Source organism: Oncorhynchus kisutch, linkage group LG17 (genome assembly GCF_002021735.2).
Source record: "Oncorhynchus kisutch isolate 150728-3 linkage group LG17, Okis_V2, whole genome shotgun sequence".
Classification (NCBI taxonomy): domain Eukaryota; kingdom Metazoa; phylum Chordata; class Actinopteri; order Salmoniformes; family Salmonidae; genus Oncorhynchus; species Oncorhynchus kisutch.
The window spans coordinates 36,826,581-36,845,747 of record NC_034190.2 but is presented as its reverse complement, the minus strand read 5'-3'; the positions used below and the strand labels follow the sequence as shown (position 1 = coordinate 36,845,747).

Genomic DNA, 19,167 nt, shown 5'->3' with positions numbered 1-19,167 from the left:
CGCCTTGCTATGTTGTGGTCTTAAGCCTCTCTTTAGGTAGTGTTGTCTCTTGTCGTGAAGTGTGTTTAGTTCTATATTTATTTTATGATTCTTTTTTAATCCCATCCCCTGTCCCCGCAGGAGGCCTTTTGCCTTCTGGTAGGCCGTCATTGTAAATAAGAATTTGTTTTTAACTGACTTGCCTAGTTAAATAAAAGGTCCAGGACGATAACAGTGTGGCAATACTCTTTAGTATCGTGGCAAGGAAACAAAACACAAAGCAGATGTGACTTCTTTATGAAAACAACCCTAACGTTGGAAACAAACATCATTGTGTTGTCATCCAGCGTCACATGTATTTATTTTCCAAGCTATAGCTCACAATATTTTACACACAGCAGGTTTTTAAAGGACTAAAGAGTTTGGTCTGCTTGGTGTTTTGCGATACTGGCATTGTCACAGCCCTTCATGTACCCACGCCTCTCCACCTCCCAAGTGTTAACCCCCAGCCAAGCACCGCAGGCTGGAAATGTGCTTACAGATTACATCGCGCCGTCTCAGCACGATACGTTCAGACTGTGCACAGACTTGTATAAGAGCGAGATGAACGGAACAGCGGGGGGAAAGACAGAGAAGACTTAATCGTTCCCCCCCCCCCCCCTTCCACCACCCTCCCTCCTCTCCTGGGCCAGGCTGTCGACTCAGCTCTGTCAGATCCAGCAGTAAGCAAAGGTCAAAGTTGAGGTAAACGAAAGATGAAAAGACGAGGAGTGTCAGCCCAAGCAGGATTCGATCGCTGGGTGGATAAGTGCTGCCGAGAACACTGTGCCAAAATGAATTATGCCCCTAATACTATCTGGATGGGTAGCTTTCATTCATGTCATAGATGTACAGACATAGATGTACAGTGTGTCCAAGGCCTGTTGCCATAGACGCATCTTATTAAGATCATGTAAATTCCTGTATATTCAAATTCCCCCTCCTAAACTCCAACCGTTGTGTTCTGATAGGTATGTCTCTGCATGTGTTGGACTTTCTCGTTCACCCTTTCACGCTCCCCATCTCTAGCGCTCCTTCTCTTGATGTCTCACTCTCCCTTTGCTTGTTTCTCTCTCTCTCTCTCTCTCTCTCTCTCTCTCTCTCTCTCTCTCTCTCTCTCTCTCTCTCTCTCTCTCTCTCTCTCTCTCTCTCTCTCTCTCTCTCTCTCTCTCTCTCTCTCTCTCTCTCTCTCTCTCTCTCTCTCTCTCTCTCTCTCTCTCTCTCTCTCTCTCTCTCTCTCTCTCTCTCTCTCTCTCTTCTCTCTCTCTCTCTCTCTCTCTCTCTCTCTCTCTCTCTCTCTCTCTCTCTCTCTCCTTCCCTCCCTTTTCCTCTCTGTTGGCAAAAGGAAAGCAGGATGAGGCTGTAAAAGCCAACAGTGGGCAGTGAAAACAGTCTCCAAAACACATGCCTGGCAACACCCAGATGATAACAGGCCACTCATTGTACCTGTTCTGGTGACGTAGAATTCATGTTGGTCAGATAGCCACCAGCATTACAGGTTACTGAACTGCCCGTGTGACTTCTGTCCCGAATTCTTAGCTGAGATCTAGGCTATGCATGCCCAGAAACTCTTGCATAAATCATAGACTCATGTCAACTTGAGTCTCACACGTGGATCTCACATTCAGATGTATACAAGGATTCTACCGATATAACGGAGGTCAGAGAGCCAGTTCCATTGAGGAGCCAAATCACACGGTGAAAGGGTCAATAATAGTCTCAGTGACAGAAACATGAGCTGCTCAGGTCTACCTGTGGCCTGAGGGGAGGCAGGGTTATTAGATATCCGGACCGGCACACAAACAGAACGCGCGTGCACTGTGCCAACTGCAAAACACAGTTTGCATAGGATAAGTGTCAACGTCTCGGTCGAATGGTGAAAGATAAAGCTCCCCACTGGACGAGCGGTGCTCAGTATCTCCTAATGTCAATATGTACACGCACCTGTGTGGCTGATGTATATGCCTGACAATGTCATTAGAGGAAACATAAGGATGTGGCCTCGTGGGATGTTGTAACTCCTGCCATGTCCCGTCAGAGATGCGTCTTGTCCCGCTTTTTTTTGCTGCTCATCTGTATTGTTTGCTGTGACTGTATTTATTAGAGCTGACAATGTGTATTACGAATGCAGATGGGAGGAGCTAGTAGCTACATGAGACGGGAGCACGGATACTGTGGCTGATGTAATGCTTCTAGCCATGGGATCCATTGCGTTTCATCAGCCTCCGGTACCATTTCACCGCCCTCACCCTTTCATCCGGAAAGGGCATCAGCGTCACCGCGGTGGAACTCGTCAAGTGAAAAGGTAGAAAAATCAGGAACCTACAATGGTCATTTGCACTTTTTCTCAAATCAGATTGTCACGTAAATCCCTTCCTAAACTCATCTGTTCTTCAAAACGTCCATGTAAACCAATGACAAAAATGCTCGGTAGGCGTGTAAAACATGTACATCCTGAAAACTTAGGCTGAGTTCCATTTCTTCCTATCCCTCCTATATTCTTCTCCTCTCACACTGTGTTCTCCCAATCTCTCACTAAACATCTAAAAAAAAATGTGTCATGAGGCCAATGGTGAAATACGTGTGCAAGACAAATCCAATCCAATTGCAGTCCTATTAAATGCCCCTATTCCCCCTGTACTAGACCCCTTCCCAAATGACTCTTTGTCATGAATTCTATCACACTCCTTTTACCATCCCCGTGATCCCAGTATTCACACAATCTTCCTGAAACCTTTTCCAACTAAAAGTACTCACATAGGCGTCGGGGAAAGCTCTATACTTCGGCACCAGGTTCTTCTCTGGCTCTGGACTGAAGTGAGATCCTCCATGGACAGACCCCGTGTTGAACAGTGGTGAGTTCAGGCCTTCGTTACTGAAGCTCCTCTGCAGACCCAGACCAATAGAGCCCACAGAGCCCATACCACCCAGTCCCGGGCTGAGCTTGGACTGGGAGTCGTTAGAATTGTCGAACGACCTGTGGATGTCCAGAGATGAGCTTGTGGGACTGACGAGGCTTCCGAGGGTAGAGGTGAAGCTAGGGAGGGGAGGGGGCCTGCTCATTCGAGAGTTGGTGTCGGTGTTGTTTCCGGTTAAGGAGCCAGACATCAGGGAGGACAAACGTTCGTAGCGGAAGGGGGTAGAAGGGTCAGTTCCGGCTCCAGATTCAAATTCAAGTCTGGTCCCAGGCCCACCAGCCATGCCCATACCAACCCCTGAGCTCATGCGGTCCTGGTTAGGCCCTATGTCCGGTAGGGAGCTCGTACGGAAAAGAGAGGGCCGCTGGCCTGGGCTATGGGCATTGCCATTCTCCTGTGGCTGATCAATCGATGCTGAACGATAGCTGGAGAAGAGGAACGAGTTGTCCAGGCGCGAGGGGCTTGGAGACTGTTTGTTGCTCCCTCCGTTTAGTATGGGGGATGGCGAGTGCTCTGAGGACGAGTCACTGCCCAAGGAGCTCTTCCTCACGATGATGCTGTTAAGAGCCGAGGCTCGGAGTGGGAGGTTGAGGCTTCCACGGTTCAAATGGTGGTCCCCAGCCTGCTGCTCCTGCTGCTGTTGGAGCTGCTGGAGCTTCATCAACTCCAGAGGGGAGCGCATCTCTTTGGCGGCACCCCGTTTGAGGCCCAGGTCTGCGGGAAGGATGTAACGGTTGTTAGGGACCTCCAGCGAAGACCCAGCGGGCACCTGGGGAGATTTGGTGGTGGTGGGGGTGGAGCAGGGGGCATCCTCCACGATAGGGGAAAGGGAGGAGAAGATGGAGGGGGCAGTCGTCCCACGCAGGCTCCTCTGCCTCTGGACCGGGATAGGGTTCATGCTCTTCAGGGTGTCCACCAGGCATTCCATGTCACCGTGATAGGGGGAGCCTGGGTCAGGGGTCACGGGAGAGGAAGAGGGGGAAGGGTCTGAGAAGGAGGGGTCAGGGAGCAGCTCCACGAGTGTGGCCTTGTACACCCCAGAGAAGAAGTCACTGCTGTCTCTGCTGTAGTCCACGTCTTCAATAGACTGACCCGCCGAGGAGAAGTTTGAGACTGGGAGCGACTGTGGATCACAGCCTGATTTTATCTTCTTTGCCACAGACTCTCCCGCCCTACTCTTTTGCTCTACCCCTCTCTCTCTCTGTCCTGCAGGTGCAGTGGCTAGCTCCTCCTCCTCTTCCCACTCCCTCCTCCTCCCCCTGCCTGTTTCTGGCTCGCTACTCTCATGGCTCAGCTGAACTTCGCTCCTGTCGCTCAGCCAGTGACCGTTGCCGGGGGAACTGGGCATGTTCGAGGAGTGGGAGGACAGGCCAGGTTCCTGGAATGGCGGCCCGGGGGAGGTGAGGTGTTGTCTGTACACAGGGAGGGAGGGGGACAGGGAGGAGTACAATCCATTGTACGTGGACACTCTTGACTCATTCGACTGAGAGTCAGAGCGCCAGGACACCCCTGTGGGGTCGAAAGTGGTTTGCGCCCCCTCATCCTGGTTTCTCCATTTGTATTCTGGTACGACTGGACCTAGGTCACTTTCAGTTCTATTGGGGTCAGTGATAGTGCTTGTACTGTAGTCCACACTGTATTCAGTGTGGTCTGTGGTGTCATTGTCGGTGACCTGGGAGACTTTACGGAAGTCCTGTTTTGATTCCTCCATGCCCTTGTGGGTGGGAGAGGGTCTTATAATGAGAGTGGAACGGAATAATTTCATCTCGCTGTCTGACTCCAGATAAGCCACTATCTGCTGAATTTCTGAATCAGAGCCCTCAGAGTCTTTTAAAGCAGTACTGAGAACAGCTGAAGCATCCAGAGACCTAACAGGTAGGAGACAAACAGAATGGCACAAGTTAATAATAGTCATTGACCAATCATGGCAGTGTGTTAAGGACTGTTTAGTCAAGAGGTGGTGATTATCTAGGTAAGCTATGAAAATCATAGAGGTGAACTTTAGGTCTGCAGAATTGGGTGTACTGTAAAAAAGTTAACAGAAGCTAGGCTACATGCTTCACCAGCAGTGTGGTTTTGTGTCATTGATTGGGAAATGTAACAATGATGGCCCAAAAACTGTATACATCTTCTTGTGTATAGTTAGTACATTACTATTAAGGCCAATATATATTATACGTTGTGTGGTGGGCCAATTTTCTTTCAGACTGTCCAACCTAAAATGTATACTGGGACAAAAAAAATTAAAAAAATAAACTTACACACATTGCAACAATGTTTAACCAGAGATTAGTTTGTGTTTACAATGTGTACGAAGAGTTGCTGAAAGCTAAAGGTTACTTGAAGTCAACAGGTTTCAAATGATGCCAGGCCAAACCTACTGTGATACTACTGTGGATGTAACCATTTGTTAAATGCCCTTTGAGCTTGAATGTCACAGGTTTACGTGACAAATTCATTTGAAATGAATCACTATTTCGCAATCGCCTTCAAAAATGCCTTCAAACAAAGCATTACAGGTTGAGTCACTTTTGAATCTCAGTACTATTCCACACATGACTCAAATAAGCGTTAACAGCTATAGTGATTACTGTTCTGTTACAGCTCTCTGTGTTGGGAGGTGGCATGAACTAAAGTGCCCTACCTACTCTTGGGGGGAGGGGGGGGGTTTCAAGAAGCACTAGAGGTCAAAAGATCAGAAAATAGCACTGTGTTGTGATAACCTTTCCACAAACCTGTTGGTGTACAATCTGAGCTCTCTCATACAGTGCCAGTCAAACGTTTGGACACACCTAGTCATTCAAAGGTTTTTCTTTATTTTTCAAAATGTTCTACATTGTAGAATAATACTGAAGACATCAAAACTATGAAATAACACATATGGAATCATATAGTAACCAAAAAAATCAAAATATATTTCAGATTCTAGCCACCCTTGATGATAGCTTTGCACACTCTTGGCATTCTCTCAACCAGCATCACATGGAATGCTTTTCCAACTGTCTTGAAGGAGTTTCCACATATGCCAAGCACTTGTTGGCTGCTTTTCCTTCACTCTGTGGTCTAACTCATCCCAAACCATCTCAATTGGGTTGAGGTCAAGTGATTGTGGAGGCCAGGTCATCTGATGCAGCCCTCCATCACTCTCCTTCTTGGTCAAATAGCCCTTACACAGCCTGGAGGTGTGTTGGGTCCCTGTACTGTTGAAAAACAAATGATAGTACCACTAAGTGAAACCAAGATGGGATGGCGTATCACTGCAGAATGCTGTGGTAGCCATGCTGGTTAAGTGTGGCTTGAATTCTAAATAAATCACTGACGGTGTCACCAGCAAAGCACCCCCAAACCATCACACATCCTCCTCCATGCTTCACGGTGGGAACTGCACATGCAGAGATCATCCGTTCAATTACTCTGTCTCACAAAGACACAGCGGTTGGAACCAAAAATCTAAATTTGGACTCATCAGAACAAAGGACAGATTTTCATCGGTCTAAGTCCATTGCGCGTGTTTCTTGGCCCAAACAAGTATCTTCTTATTATTGGTGTCCTTTATTAGTGGTTTCTTTGCAGTAATTTGACCAAGAAGGGCTGATTCACACAGTCTCCGCTGAACAGTTGATGTTGAGATGTGTCTGTTACTTGAACTCTGTGAAGCATTTATTTCAGGCTGGTAACTCTAATGAACGTATCCTCTGCAGCAGAGGTAACTCTGGATTTTAATTTCCTGTGGCGGTGCTCATGAGAGCCAGTTCCATCATAGCGCTTGATGGTTTTTGCAACTGCATTTGAAGAAACGTTCAAAGTTCTTGACATTTTCCGGATTGACTGACCTTCATATCTTAAAGTAATGATTGACTGTCGTTTCTCTTGGCTTATTATATATATATAACTTATTATATAACTTTTAACAAGACACACCTGTTGTTAACTGAAATGCATTCCAGGTGACTACCTCATGAAGCTGGTTGAGAGAATTCCAAGAGTGTGCAAAGCTGTCATCAAGGCAAAGGGTGGCTACTTTGAAGAATCTCAAATATAAAATATATTTTGATTTGTTTAACACTTTTCTGGTTACTACATGATTCCATATTTCATAGTTTTGACGTCTTCACCATTATTTTACAATGTAGAAAATGGTAAAAATAAAGAAAACCCCTGGAATGAGTAGGTGTGTCTGAACATTTGACTGGTGCTGTACGTCAAATCAAAACAGATGCCAGACATGCATTCCTCATAGGTCACTGTTGCATAATTACTATGTTTTGAAGTATGATTAATATGCTTTCAGCAGAAGCGGTAACACTTTAATTGGATAGTCCATCTGTAGATGCTCTACAGACAGACAATCTACAGACTAGTCATGTGGGAATCCAAATCAAACCTGGTCCTGGGGACTCAAAGGGTTGCACTCCCCTGCTCTAACCCACTGAACCATGAGAACCACTGACTTACGATCAGACGAAGCATTTTGATTTCGTGTCCATAACAAAAATGTGTTGGGTCTGTTCAAACATGTAGGGTCTCTCTCCAGGGACAGGTACAAATAGACAGATTCAACATAAAGTGTACAATATGCACACTACTAGAGAGACAAGTGGGGTGCCAAGTCAGACATAAGTGTCCTATCTATGTGTTCCAGACTAAACAGCAGTCCTTTTATGAGTTGACAACAAATGTTTACCTACGTTAAATGGAGTTCATCTATCCTCACAACTCCTCCCTGATTTCATACTACCATTTTGGAAAGATTTGACAGCACATCACTACAACAGCGTAGCAGCGCATTTCTTTTTCTAAACTACTTCTTTATCCAACTTCTTTCCGGTGTTTTTCTTGGTAGTGTGCTATGGCACTTCTCCATCCGTCCGTTTCAGCAGGTAGATCAACTCATCACAACACCTGGCCCCGGGGAAGAGAGAAGGGCTTAGCTACCACATACCACTGCACCTCTGCTGGAACATGCAGCTTTAAAGAGCGACTGCACCTAAAAAGCAACTTCTCGTTTTTTAAAATGTTTTAAGCGGCCTATGTGTCATTGGTATGAATCAAATATTTATTCCAGTGTCAAAGTTTAGTATCATGTGTAAATAAGATCATTTTGGTCATAAAATCAGTCTCGTCCAAAACTAAGATTTGTGAGATGATAGGAAAAGATTGTATGTCATGGAATGAAGGGTAACATAACAGTTTCCTATGGGTTGGGTTTATTTGAATCCTGCTCACATGCCCTTAGCTGGCAGCACCCAAGTAATCATCAGTTCAGAGCGCAGCTGCACGCGACCTGATCGTAATACCCATGATCAATTTGGTTTGACATTACTATGGGGCGAGATAGGGACCATCAGGAAATTACACAATGTACATGGGACTACATTTTAAAAGGCCAATAGGTCAACTTCACCACAGTCGCACACCAGGCGGCTGAGGCTAACTTGGCTAATCATTTGGTTAACTCTTCGCACCTGCGAACACACACAAGAGACACCCGCATCAAACCAAACCCCAAAATCAACTCCCGTTTGAATTCAATCATGGCTGCTAGCATTTCTTAAAGAACCAAATCTAAAATAAGGCCGAATCAGGAAGTGCAGTCAAATCAACACAAACTCACAATAATCTGCTCCAACATGAGAAATTGGGAATTCACACACACACATGCTGACAAACCTGTGCTGGCGGAGTGATCCCAGGAAAATAACCTGTCCCTCAACGTCAATACAAAGGAAGGATCTTATTGAGGACTACAGGAGACAGAAGGATCTTATTGAGGACTACAGGAGACAGAAGGATCTTATTGAGGACTACAGGAGACAGAAGGATCTTATTGTGGACTACAGGAGACAGAAGGATCTTATTGTGGACTACAGGAGACAGAAGGATCTTATTGTGGACTACAGGAGACAGAAGGATCTTATTGAGGACTACAGGAGACAGAAGGATCTTATTGTGGACTACAGGAGACAGAAGGATCTTATTGTGGACTACAAGAGACAGAAGGATCTTATTGTGGACTACAGGAGACAGAAGGATCTTATTGTGGACTACAGGAGACAGAAGGATCTTATTGTGGACTACAGGAGACAGAAGGATCTTATTGTGGACTACAGGAGACAGAAGGATCTTATTGTGGACTACAGGAGACAGAAGGATCTTATTGTGGACTACAGGAGACAGAAGGATCTTATTGAGGACTACAGGAGACAGAAGGATCTTATTGTGGACTACAGGAGACAGAAGGATCTTATTGAGGACTACAGGAGACAGAAGGATCTTATTGTGGACTACAGGAGACAGAAGGATCTTATTGTGGACTACAGGAGACAGAAGGATCTTATTGTGGACTACAGGAGACAGAAGGATCTTGTTGTGGACTACAGGAGACAGAAGGATCTTATTGTGGACTACAGGAGACAGAAGAGGGAGCATGCCCGCATCATCAGACGGGGACGCAGTAGATAGGATCAAAAGCTTGAACTTCCTTGGTGTACACATCACTGATGACACTGAAATGGTCTCACCACACCGGCACTGTGGTGAAGAAGTGCAACAGTGCCTCTACAACCTCCTGTGGCTGAAGAAATTTCCTGTCGGGAATATATCACCACCTAAGATTTGACTGAGTTACAGTTCATATAAGGATATCAGTCATTGAAATAAATAAATTAGGCCCTAATCTCTGGATTTCACATGACTGGGAATACAGAAATGCATCTGTTGGTCACAGATATCTTAAAAAGGGACGTGGATCAGAACCAGTCAGTATCTGTTGTGACCATCATTTGCTTCATGCAGCGCGACATCTCTTTCACATAGAGTTAATCAGGTTGTTGACTGTGGCCAGGGAAATGTTATCCCACTCCTCTTCAATGGCTGTGTGAAGTTGCTGAATATTGGCGGGAACTAGAACATGCTGTCATTCACATCCCAAACATGCTCAATGGGTAACATGTCTGGTGAGTATGCAGGCCATGGAAGAACTGGGACATTTTCAGCTTCCATGAATTGTGTACAGATCCTTGCGACATGGTGCCGTGCATTATCATACTGAAACATGAGTAGATGGCGGCGGATGAATGACATGACAATGGGCCTCAGGATATCATCACGGTATCTCTGTGCATTCACATTGCTAATCGACAAAATGTAATTGTGTTTGTTGTCCGTAGCTTAAGCCTGCCCATACCATAACCCCACCGCAACCACGGGGCTCTCTGTTCATGCCGTTGACAAACCGCTCACCCACACAACGCCTTACACGTGGTCTGCGGTTGTGAGGCCGGTTGGACGTACTGCCAAATTCTCTAAAATGATGTTGGAGGCTGCTTATGGTAGAGAAATTAACATTAAATTCTCTGGCAACAGCTCAGGTGGACATTCCTGCAGTCAGCATGCCTATTGCACACTCCCTCAAAACTTTAGACATTTATGGCATTGTGTTGTTGTGACAAACTGCACATTTTAGAGTGGCCTTTTACTGTCCCCAGCACATGGTGCACCTGTGTAATGATCATTCTGTTTAATCAGCTTTCTGATATGCCACACCTGTCAGGTAGGTAGATTATTTTGGCAAAGGAAAAATGCTCATGTAAACAAATGTGTTCACAAAATGTAAGAGAAATAAGCTTTTTGACTGGATGGAACATTTCTGGAAACTTTTATTTTAGCTCATGAAATATGGGACCAACACTTTACACTTTAGGTTTATATTTTTGTTCAGTGTAGTTTCTCTTGTGTAAATTCCCCTTGTGTACATATGTATAGATTGCATTGATACTGCTACAGTGCTATTTGGGTTGTTCATTGGATTTGTCCGTCAGTTATTTTCTCAATTTTCTCCATTAGAATTGATTGACATTTGACTGCATTGTTAGGAGCCAGTAACAGAAGAATTTCATTGCACTGCTAAAACGCCATCTAAAATGTGTACACGACTCATCAACTTATTTTTTGTAACTCTTTTTTTCCCCCCTCTATGCTGTCTGAAGGGTAAGGTGGAGGAAGGCTTTGTGGTCTAAGGAAGAACACGAATATCCACACACACTCTTTGCTTGTTCTTACATTTTAATAGCAATGCATCAATCACTAAGAGATGTTAAAATCAGGCTACTCCTGTAGCTAAACACACTGGGATGTATAATTCCCATAAGATAATTAATTTTGCCGGCATTACTGATGTACAATCTCCGGTATTTTGGCGATTAAAAATTTATTTTTTAAACATCCTGCTTTGGGCTGATGTGTCAATGTGTAGTTACACATGCATAATCTATGAGTGGAATTACCATTTTACCTCAATTAGCCACGAAATCCTTAATTTGTTAAACTGTTTTCTTAAAGCTGTGCCGTGTACTTTTCCCTAAATTTCTCCCCAAGTGGGCCAGCCCCCTACCAATTCGAGTTCTAGCCAATGAGTTGCTGCCCTGTGCATTTGAGTGACAGCTAGCAAGTGGCCTGCCCAGCCTTATCCAATGAGGTTACAGGGCGGGCCCAATGGCTCAGTGGACGCAGCAGAGAGAGAGCAATGACGTGGGGCACATATCATCTATTTCGGGGACCACTTTTGGCACGTGATTGCTACATTCAAATCTACTGGCTAATAAGTATACCAAAGTACCGGAGAATCTCTTTCACTTGTCACTCACGGCTGACTGTTTTTCTAACATGTTTTAGTGGCGAGGCCACTAAAACCTCTTATAACCGAGGTATTCTTCACAGGCCAAAATTGTCTTTTTTAATTACAGGTAAAGAAATGTTGGTTTGATATATCTCTTTTGAAAGTGTTGCCCTCATGTGGTGAACACCTATCATTGCCCATGGGTAAAACTATAATGTATGGGGCGCAGTATGCTAATCAAGCTATGTCCTTAAATGTGCATTTGTTGTCAATTGTTGACTTTTCTTGAAAGTTTACCTTTGGCATGTTTCTGATGATTGCTTCCATCCTGGTATTCATGAAAGAAAATTGAATGTCATAGAAAATCTAAGTAGGTTCGTAGACAAAGAATGGATGGCGCCAATGACAGCACCAGATGACACAGTGTCAGCAGACATTTGGCCCTCCCGAATCCCTGTAGCAAGGTGGCCTCCGAGTCCAAAACACTTAACACATTGAGGGTTATTCCCTTTAGCTTAGCTTCCACCTAGATGTGAGATGTGTTAACATCTCTGTCAATCAGAGCTCCAATCTCATACAAGAGGTGGAAGTTTTGTCAATTGGCAGATTATGACAGCACTTCCTGGTTCATAAAAGAGATGTTGGACAGAGTGTAACATACTCTACCATCCAGGACCTATATACTAGGTGGTGTCAGAGGAATGCCCCCAAAAATTGTCAGACTCCAGTCACCAAAGTCATAGACTGTTCTCTCTGCTACCGCACGGCAAGCGGTACCGGAGCGCCAAGTCTAGGTGCAAAAGGCTCCATAACAGCTTCTACCTCCTTTTATTTTTACACTGCTGCTACTCGCTGTTTATTATCTATGCATAGTCACTTCACCCTACCTACATGTACAAATGACCTCGACTAATCTGTACCGCTGCACACTGACTCGGTACCGGTACCCCCTGTATATAGTCTCATTATTGTTATTTTAATGTGTTACTTATTTTATTTGTGTATTTTCTTAACTGCATTGTTGGTTAAGGGTTTGTAAGTAAGCATTTCACGGTATTCGGTGCATTTGACCCAAAAAAAATTGATTTGATTAAAGCAGAGGCTAGCAAACCATTTTGTTTCCTGTGTGACTTTCTAGAAACTGCCTACATTCACACATGCTGATTCTTTCTATTTTTCACCCTTATATATAGTGTAGAGATATCTCTTAGTGATATTGTAATAAGTAAGTGGACCACTCCATTCTTAACTCAACCATATGTATATGCCACCATCTTGTGGGGCAGCAGGAAACAACAGCTGATATGTTTATTTTTATTTAACCTTTATTTAACTAGGTAAGTCAGTTAAGGACAAATTCTTATTTTACAATGACTCCCTGCCCCGGCCAAACCCTCCCCTAACCCGACCAATTGTGCGCCGTCCTATGGGAATCCCGATGACAGCCGGTTGTGATACAGCCCGGGATCAAACCAGGGTCTGTAATGACGCCTCTAGCACTAAGATGCAGTGCCTTAGACCGCTGCACCGCTGGGAAAGACAATGGGAAAGACAACAACAAAAAGACAACACTACTTACAGAAGGGCTATTCAACTGGTGGCCTGCGGGCCCGATCCGGCCCCTTTCTTAATTTCATACTGGCCCTTTGATAAATTCTGAAGAATAATACAAGATCTGCTAAAAAACACTATGGTCCTGGTCTACACTGAGTGTACTAAACAGCAGCTCTCTCCATGACATAGACTGACCAGGTGAGTCCAGGTGAAAGCTATGATCCCTTATTGACGTCACCTGTTAAATCCACTTCAATCAGTGTAGATGAAGGGCATTAGACAGGTTAAAGGATTGTTAAACCTACGAGACAACTGAGACATATGTTGTATATGTGTGCCATTCAGAGGATGAATGGGCAAAAGAAAATATTTAATGCAATTGAATGGAAATTGGTAGTAGGTGCCAGGGGCACTGGTTTGAGTGTGTCAAGAACTGCAATGCTGAAGGGTTTTTCACCCTAAACAGTTTCCCATGTGGTTTTTAGAGGCTTCAAGAACCTATGTGGCATGTTTGACTAACTTTTGATTTGGTTTTGACATTTGTATTTTTAAGAAATGCATATAAAAAAATAACCCTGATGCATTCCTCATCCCTTCCCATCCTACACAGCAACCAACGTTGCTTTTCAGTCCCCCTCCCACCCCTCGACCTTGAAAGAAACAAATGTATGACATGTAAAAAACTGAAATAAAAGATTGACATAATTATTCAGACCCTTTGTTGAAGCACCTTTGGATGCGATTGCAGCTTAGTCTTCTTGGGTATGACGCTACAAGCTTGGCACACCTGTATTTGGGGAGTTTCTCCCAGTCTTCTCTGCATATCCTCTCAAGCGCAGTCAGGCATTTTCAGGTCTCTCCAGAGATGTCAATCAGGTTCAAGTCCAGGCTCTGGCTGAGCCACTCAAGGACATTCAGAGACTTGTCCTGAAGCCACTCTTGTGTTGTCTTGGTTGTGCGCTTAGGGTTGTTGTCCTGTTGGAAGGTGAACCTTCACGCCAGTCTGAGGTCCTGAGCGCTCTGGAACAGGTTTTCTTCAAGGATCTCTGTACTTTGCTCTGTTCATATTTCCCTCAATCCTGACTAACCTCCCAGTTCCTGCCGCTGAAAAACATCCCCACAGCATGATGCGGCCACCACCATGCTTCACCATAGGGGTAGTGCCAGGTTTCCTCCAGACGTGACGCTTGCAATTCATTCCAAAGAGTTCAATCTTGGTATCATCAGACCAGAGAATCTTGTTTCTCATGATCTGAGAGTCTTTAGGGGCCTTTTGGCAAACACCAAGCGGGCTGTCATGTGCCTTTTACTGAGCAGTGGCTTCTGTCTGGCCGTAAAGGCCTGATTGGTGGAGTGCTGTAGAGATGGGAGAACCTTCCAGAAGGACAGAGGAACTCTGGAGCTCTGTTCTTGGTCACCTCCCTGACAGTTAATTATTATTTGCAAACATAAAAAATAAAAATAAAGTTTTCACTGTCATTATGGGGTACTGTGTGTAGATTGATGTGAAAATAAGGCTGTAACGTAACAAAATGTGGAAGTCAAGGGGTCTGAATACTTTCTGAATGAACAGTGTATGTATGCATGTATGCATGTATGCATGTATGTATGTATGTATTAGTTTTAGGTAGCATTCCACAAGCTTCCCACAATAAGTTGGGTGAATTTTGGCCCATTCCTCCTGACAGAGCTGGTGTAACTGAGTCAGTTTTGTAAGCCTCCATGCTCGCACATGCTTTTTCAGTTCTGCCCACACATTTTCTATAGGATTGAGGCTTTGTGATGGCCACGCCAATACCTTGACTTTGTTGTCCTTAAGCCATAATTTGCAAATAAATTCATAAAAAATCCTACAATGTTGTTTTCTGGATTTTTATTCTAATTTTGTCTGTCATAGTTGAAGTGTACCTATGATGAAAATTACAGGCCTCACTCATCTTTATAAGTGGGAGAACTTGCACAATTGGTGGCTGACTAAATACCTTTTTGCCCCACTGTAATTTCCTGGAATTTTCCAAGCTGTTTAAAAGGCACAGTCAACTTAGTTTATGTAAACTTCTGACCCACTGGAATTGTGATACAGTAAAATATAAGTGAAATAGTCTGTCTGTAAACAATTATTGGAAAAATTACTTGTGTCATGCACAAAGTAGATGTTCTAAACGACTTGCCAAAACTATGGTTTGTTAACAAGAAAATTGGGGAGTGGTTGAAAAACGAGTTTAATGACTTCAACCTAAGTGTATGTAAACTTGCGACTTCAACTGTACATACAGTGGGGAGAAGCTGCCTGCCTATTGTCCTGTAGCCCATCCCAGCCTTGTGCAGGTCTACAATTTTATCCCTGATGTCCTTACACAGCTCTCTGGTCTTGGCCATTGTGGAGAGGTTGGAGTCTGTTTGATTGAGTGTGTGGACAGGTGTCTTTTACACAGGTAAGGAGTTCAAATAGGTACAGTTAATACAGGTAATGAGTGGAGAACAGGAGGGCTTCTTAAAGAAAAACTAACAGGTCTGTGAGAGCCGGAATTCTTACTGGTTGGTAGGTGATCAAATACTTATGTCATGCAATAAAATGCAAATTAATTACTTAAAAATCATACAATGTGATTTTCTGAATTTTTGTTTTAGATTCCATCTCTCACAGTTGAAGTGTACCTATGATAAAAATTACAGACCTCTACATGCTTTGTAAGTAGGAAAACCTGCAAAATCGGCAGTGTATCAAATACTTGTTCTCCCCACTGTATAAATAAATAAAACAAACTGGTTTTGTATGTGTGGGGCTTTAGCTGTTCTTTAGTAACATAATAGGTCGAAAGCATTGAATATTTAAATTCATGCACTTCTAAGTGAATCATATAACTTTGACCCAGAAGTATTTAAACTGCAGAAGCATTTGACCCAGAAGCATTTGACTACCTAACCTTTTTAACTCCCAGTTACATTGTTATTTCAATTCTTTTTCAAAGTGTAGTGTACTTGGTTTAAGGGATATATCAGTGAAGACCACCTCTTCCAGGGCATATCTCTCTATACTCAGTCAGAAGTGTCATGTCTAAACCCATTTAGAAAGGGGCAAAATGCTAGAGCCTGGAAATATGTGGCATGTGATTATGTTGTCTTTATATGAATTTGTCTTTAGTGTTTGAACGGTTGAGGCTATAAAATATTTTGACCCCATTCCTGCAATGTACAACTCTAAGAAACATGTACATGCATTGGTTTCCCTCTCTGATACTAATAAGAAGTTAGTGTGAACAAACACGCACCTAATGAAGGAGAAATTCATTCAAAGCATAGTTCCTTCAGACTGGAATTTGGCATTGTCTGATTTGACATTCAGTACCAGTCAAAAGTTTGGACACACCTACTCATTCCAGGGTTTTTCTTTATTTGTACTATTTTCACGAGGTAGTCACCTGGAATGCATTTCAATTAACAGGTGTGCCTTGTTAAAAGGCCGTGAGTAATTTCTTTCCCTCTTAATGCGTTTGAGCCAATCAGTTGTGTTGTGACAAGGTAGGGTTGGTATACTGAAGAAAGCCTATATTAATGGCAAGAACAGCTCAAATAAGCAAAGAGAAATGACAGTCCATCATTACTTTAAGACATGAAGGTCAGTCAATGTCAAGAACTTTGAACATTTCTTCAAGTGCAGCCGCAATAACCATCAAGCGATATGATGAAACTGGCTCTCATGACGACCGCCACAAGAAAGGAAGACCCAGAGTTACCTCAGCAGAGGATAGCTTCATTAGAGTTAACTGCACCTCAGATTGCAGCCCAAATAAATCCTTCAGAGTTCAGGTAACATACACATCTCAACATCAACTGTTCAGAGGAGAGGAGCATGAATCAGAGGAGCATGAATCAGCCCTTCATGGTAAGATTTCTGCAAAGAAACCACTACCAAAGGACATCAACAAAGAGACTTGCTTGGGCCAAAAAACAAGAGCAACGGACATTAGACCGGTGGAAATCTGTCCATTGTTCTGATGAGTCCAAATGTGAAATTTGTGTTTTCAACCGCCGTGTCTTTGAGAGACATAGAGTAGGTGAACGGATGATTTCCGCACGTGTGGTTCCCACCGTGAAGCATGGAGGAGGTGTGATGGTGTTTTGCTGGTGACACAGTGATTTATTTTGAATTCAAGGCACACTTAACCAGCATGGCTACCACAGCATTCTGCAGCGATACGCCATCCCATCTGGTTTGGACTATAATTTGTTTTTCAACAGGACAATGATCCAACACACCTCCAGGCTGTGTAAGGGCTATTTAACCAAGAAGGAGAGTGATGGAGTGCTGCATCAGATGACCTGGCCTCCACAATCACCCGACCTCAACCCAATTGAGATGGTTTGGGATGAGTTGGACCGCATAGTGAAGGAAAAGCAGTCACCAAGTGCTCAGCATACACTACCGTTCAAAAGTTTGAGGTCACTTATGTAGTCACTTCTTCGCCTCGCCTCCCTCTTCATCCTCTTCTTACTCCTCCACCCCCTCTTCCCCCTTTTCCACTTCCTCAAACAAGAAGTGTCCTTGTTTTTGCAAGAAAAGAGACTTTTTTGTCCATTAAAACAACATCTAATTGATCCAGTGTAGACATTATTAATGTTGCAAGTGACTATTGTAGCTGGAAACTGCAGATTTTTTATGGAATATCTACATAGGCATACAGAGGCCCATTATCAGCAACCATCACTCCTGTGTTCCAATGGCACGTTGTGTTAGCTAATCCAAGTTTATCATTTTAAAAGGCTAATCTAGTTTGAGACACAGACGCCTCACAAGTCCTCAACTGGCAGCTTCATTAAATAGTACCCCCAAAACACCCTTCTCAACGTCAATAGTGAAGAGGCGACTCCGGGATGCTGGCCTTCAAGGCAGAGTTCCTCTGTCCAGTGTCTGTGTTCTTCTGCCCATCTTAATCTTTTATTGGCCAGTCTGTGATATGGCTTTTTCTTTACAACTCTGCCTAGAAGAATATAAAATATAAAATGTATTCTGATTTGTTTTAACATTTTTTTGGTTACTACATGATTCTACATTATTCCATTTGTGTAATTTTATAGTTTTGACATCTTCACTATTATTCTGCAATGTAGAAAATAGTAAAAATAAAGAAATATCCTTGAATGTGTGTGGCCAAACTTTTGACTGGTACTGTATCTTTGTGTTATTTATTGAGATCCTTAGTTTTCAGATTATTTTAAAATGACTAAATACATTTTAGAAGATTTTAATAGTTAAAAATGGTGAGCAAGCCTTGCGCCATTTCCATGACAATGACAATGAAATGTTTTGGTTGCACCTTGACTCACGTAGTTGAGGGCCCTCCACTTCTTTCCGAATAACTTTTAGCAACATTTAATTTTAAGAAAAGTACATTATGGGTGGTTGTAAATTGCTCTTTAATAAAAAATAAAAAAATAAAAAAAAAATATATATATATATTATATATATATATATATATACACATGTCACGCCCTGGTCTTAGTATTTTGTGTTTTCTATATTTATTTGGTCAGGCCAGGGTGTGACATGGGTTTATTTTGTGTTGTGTTTATGTATGTTTTTTTTCCGTAGGTTTTGGGATTGTGGCTTAGTGGGGTGTTCTAGCAAAGTCTATGGTTGCCTGAGGCGGTTCTCAATCAGAGTCAGGTGATTATCGTTGTCTCTGATTGGGAACCATATTTAGGCAGCCATATTCTTTGAGTGTTTTGTGGGTGATTGTTCCTGTCTTAGTGTTTTGTATTCACCAGATAGGCTGTATAGGTTTTCACGGTTTGTTGTTTTGTATTTTCGTGTGTCATCTTCATTAAAGATGTATCGTATTAACCACGCTGCATTTTGGTCCGACTCTCCTTCAACGGAAGAAAACCGTAACAATACAGTACTTCTGAAGAATAATGCCATGTGGAAAATGTCCCTGCTGTACTGTATGTTTTCAGATGGACTGATAACAGTGTGGCTTGGCTATATAAACTTTCCTGTGTGGGTCTACTGGGTACTTAACGGTGTTCCAAGAAAAAAGGCATAAGTCCAAGATTCCA

At 43.3% G+C, this 19,167-nt stretch overlaps 1 protein-coding gene across 1 annotated transcript in view; it reads right to left on the bottom strand.

Annotated features, from left to right (window-relative positions):
- LOC109906934 (uncharacterized) overlaps positions 1-19,167 on the bottom strand; it is a 70,907-nt gene that overhangs the window by 23,462 nt on the left and 28,278 nt on the right. The window contains exon 4 of the mRNA XM_031793758.1: positions 2,776-4,804. Within this exon, the coding sequence (XP_031649618.1) occupies positions 2,776-4,804 (2,029 nt within the window). The remainder of the gene's footprint in view (positions 1-2,775; positions 4,805-19,167) is intronic.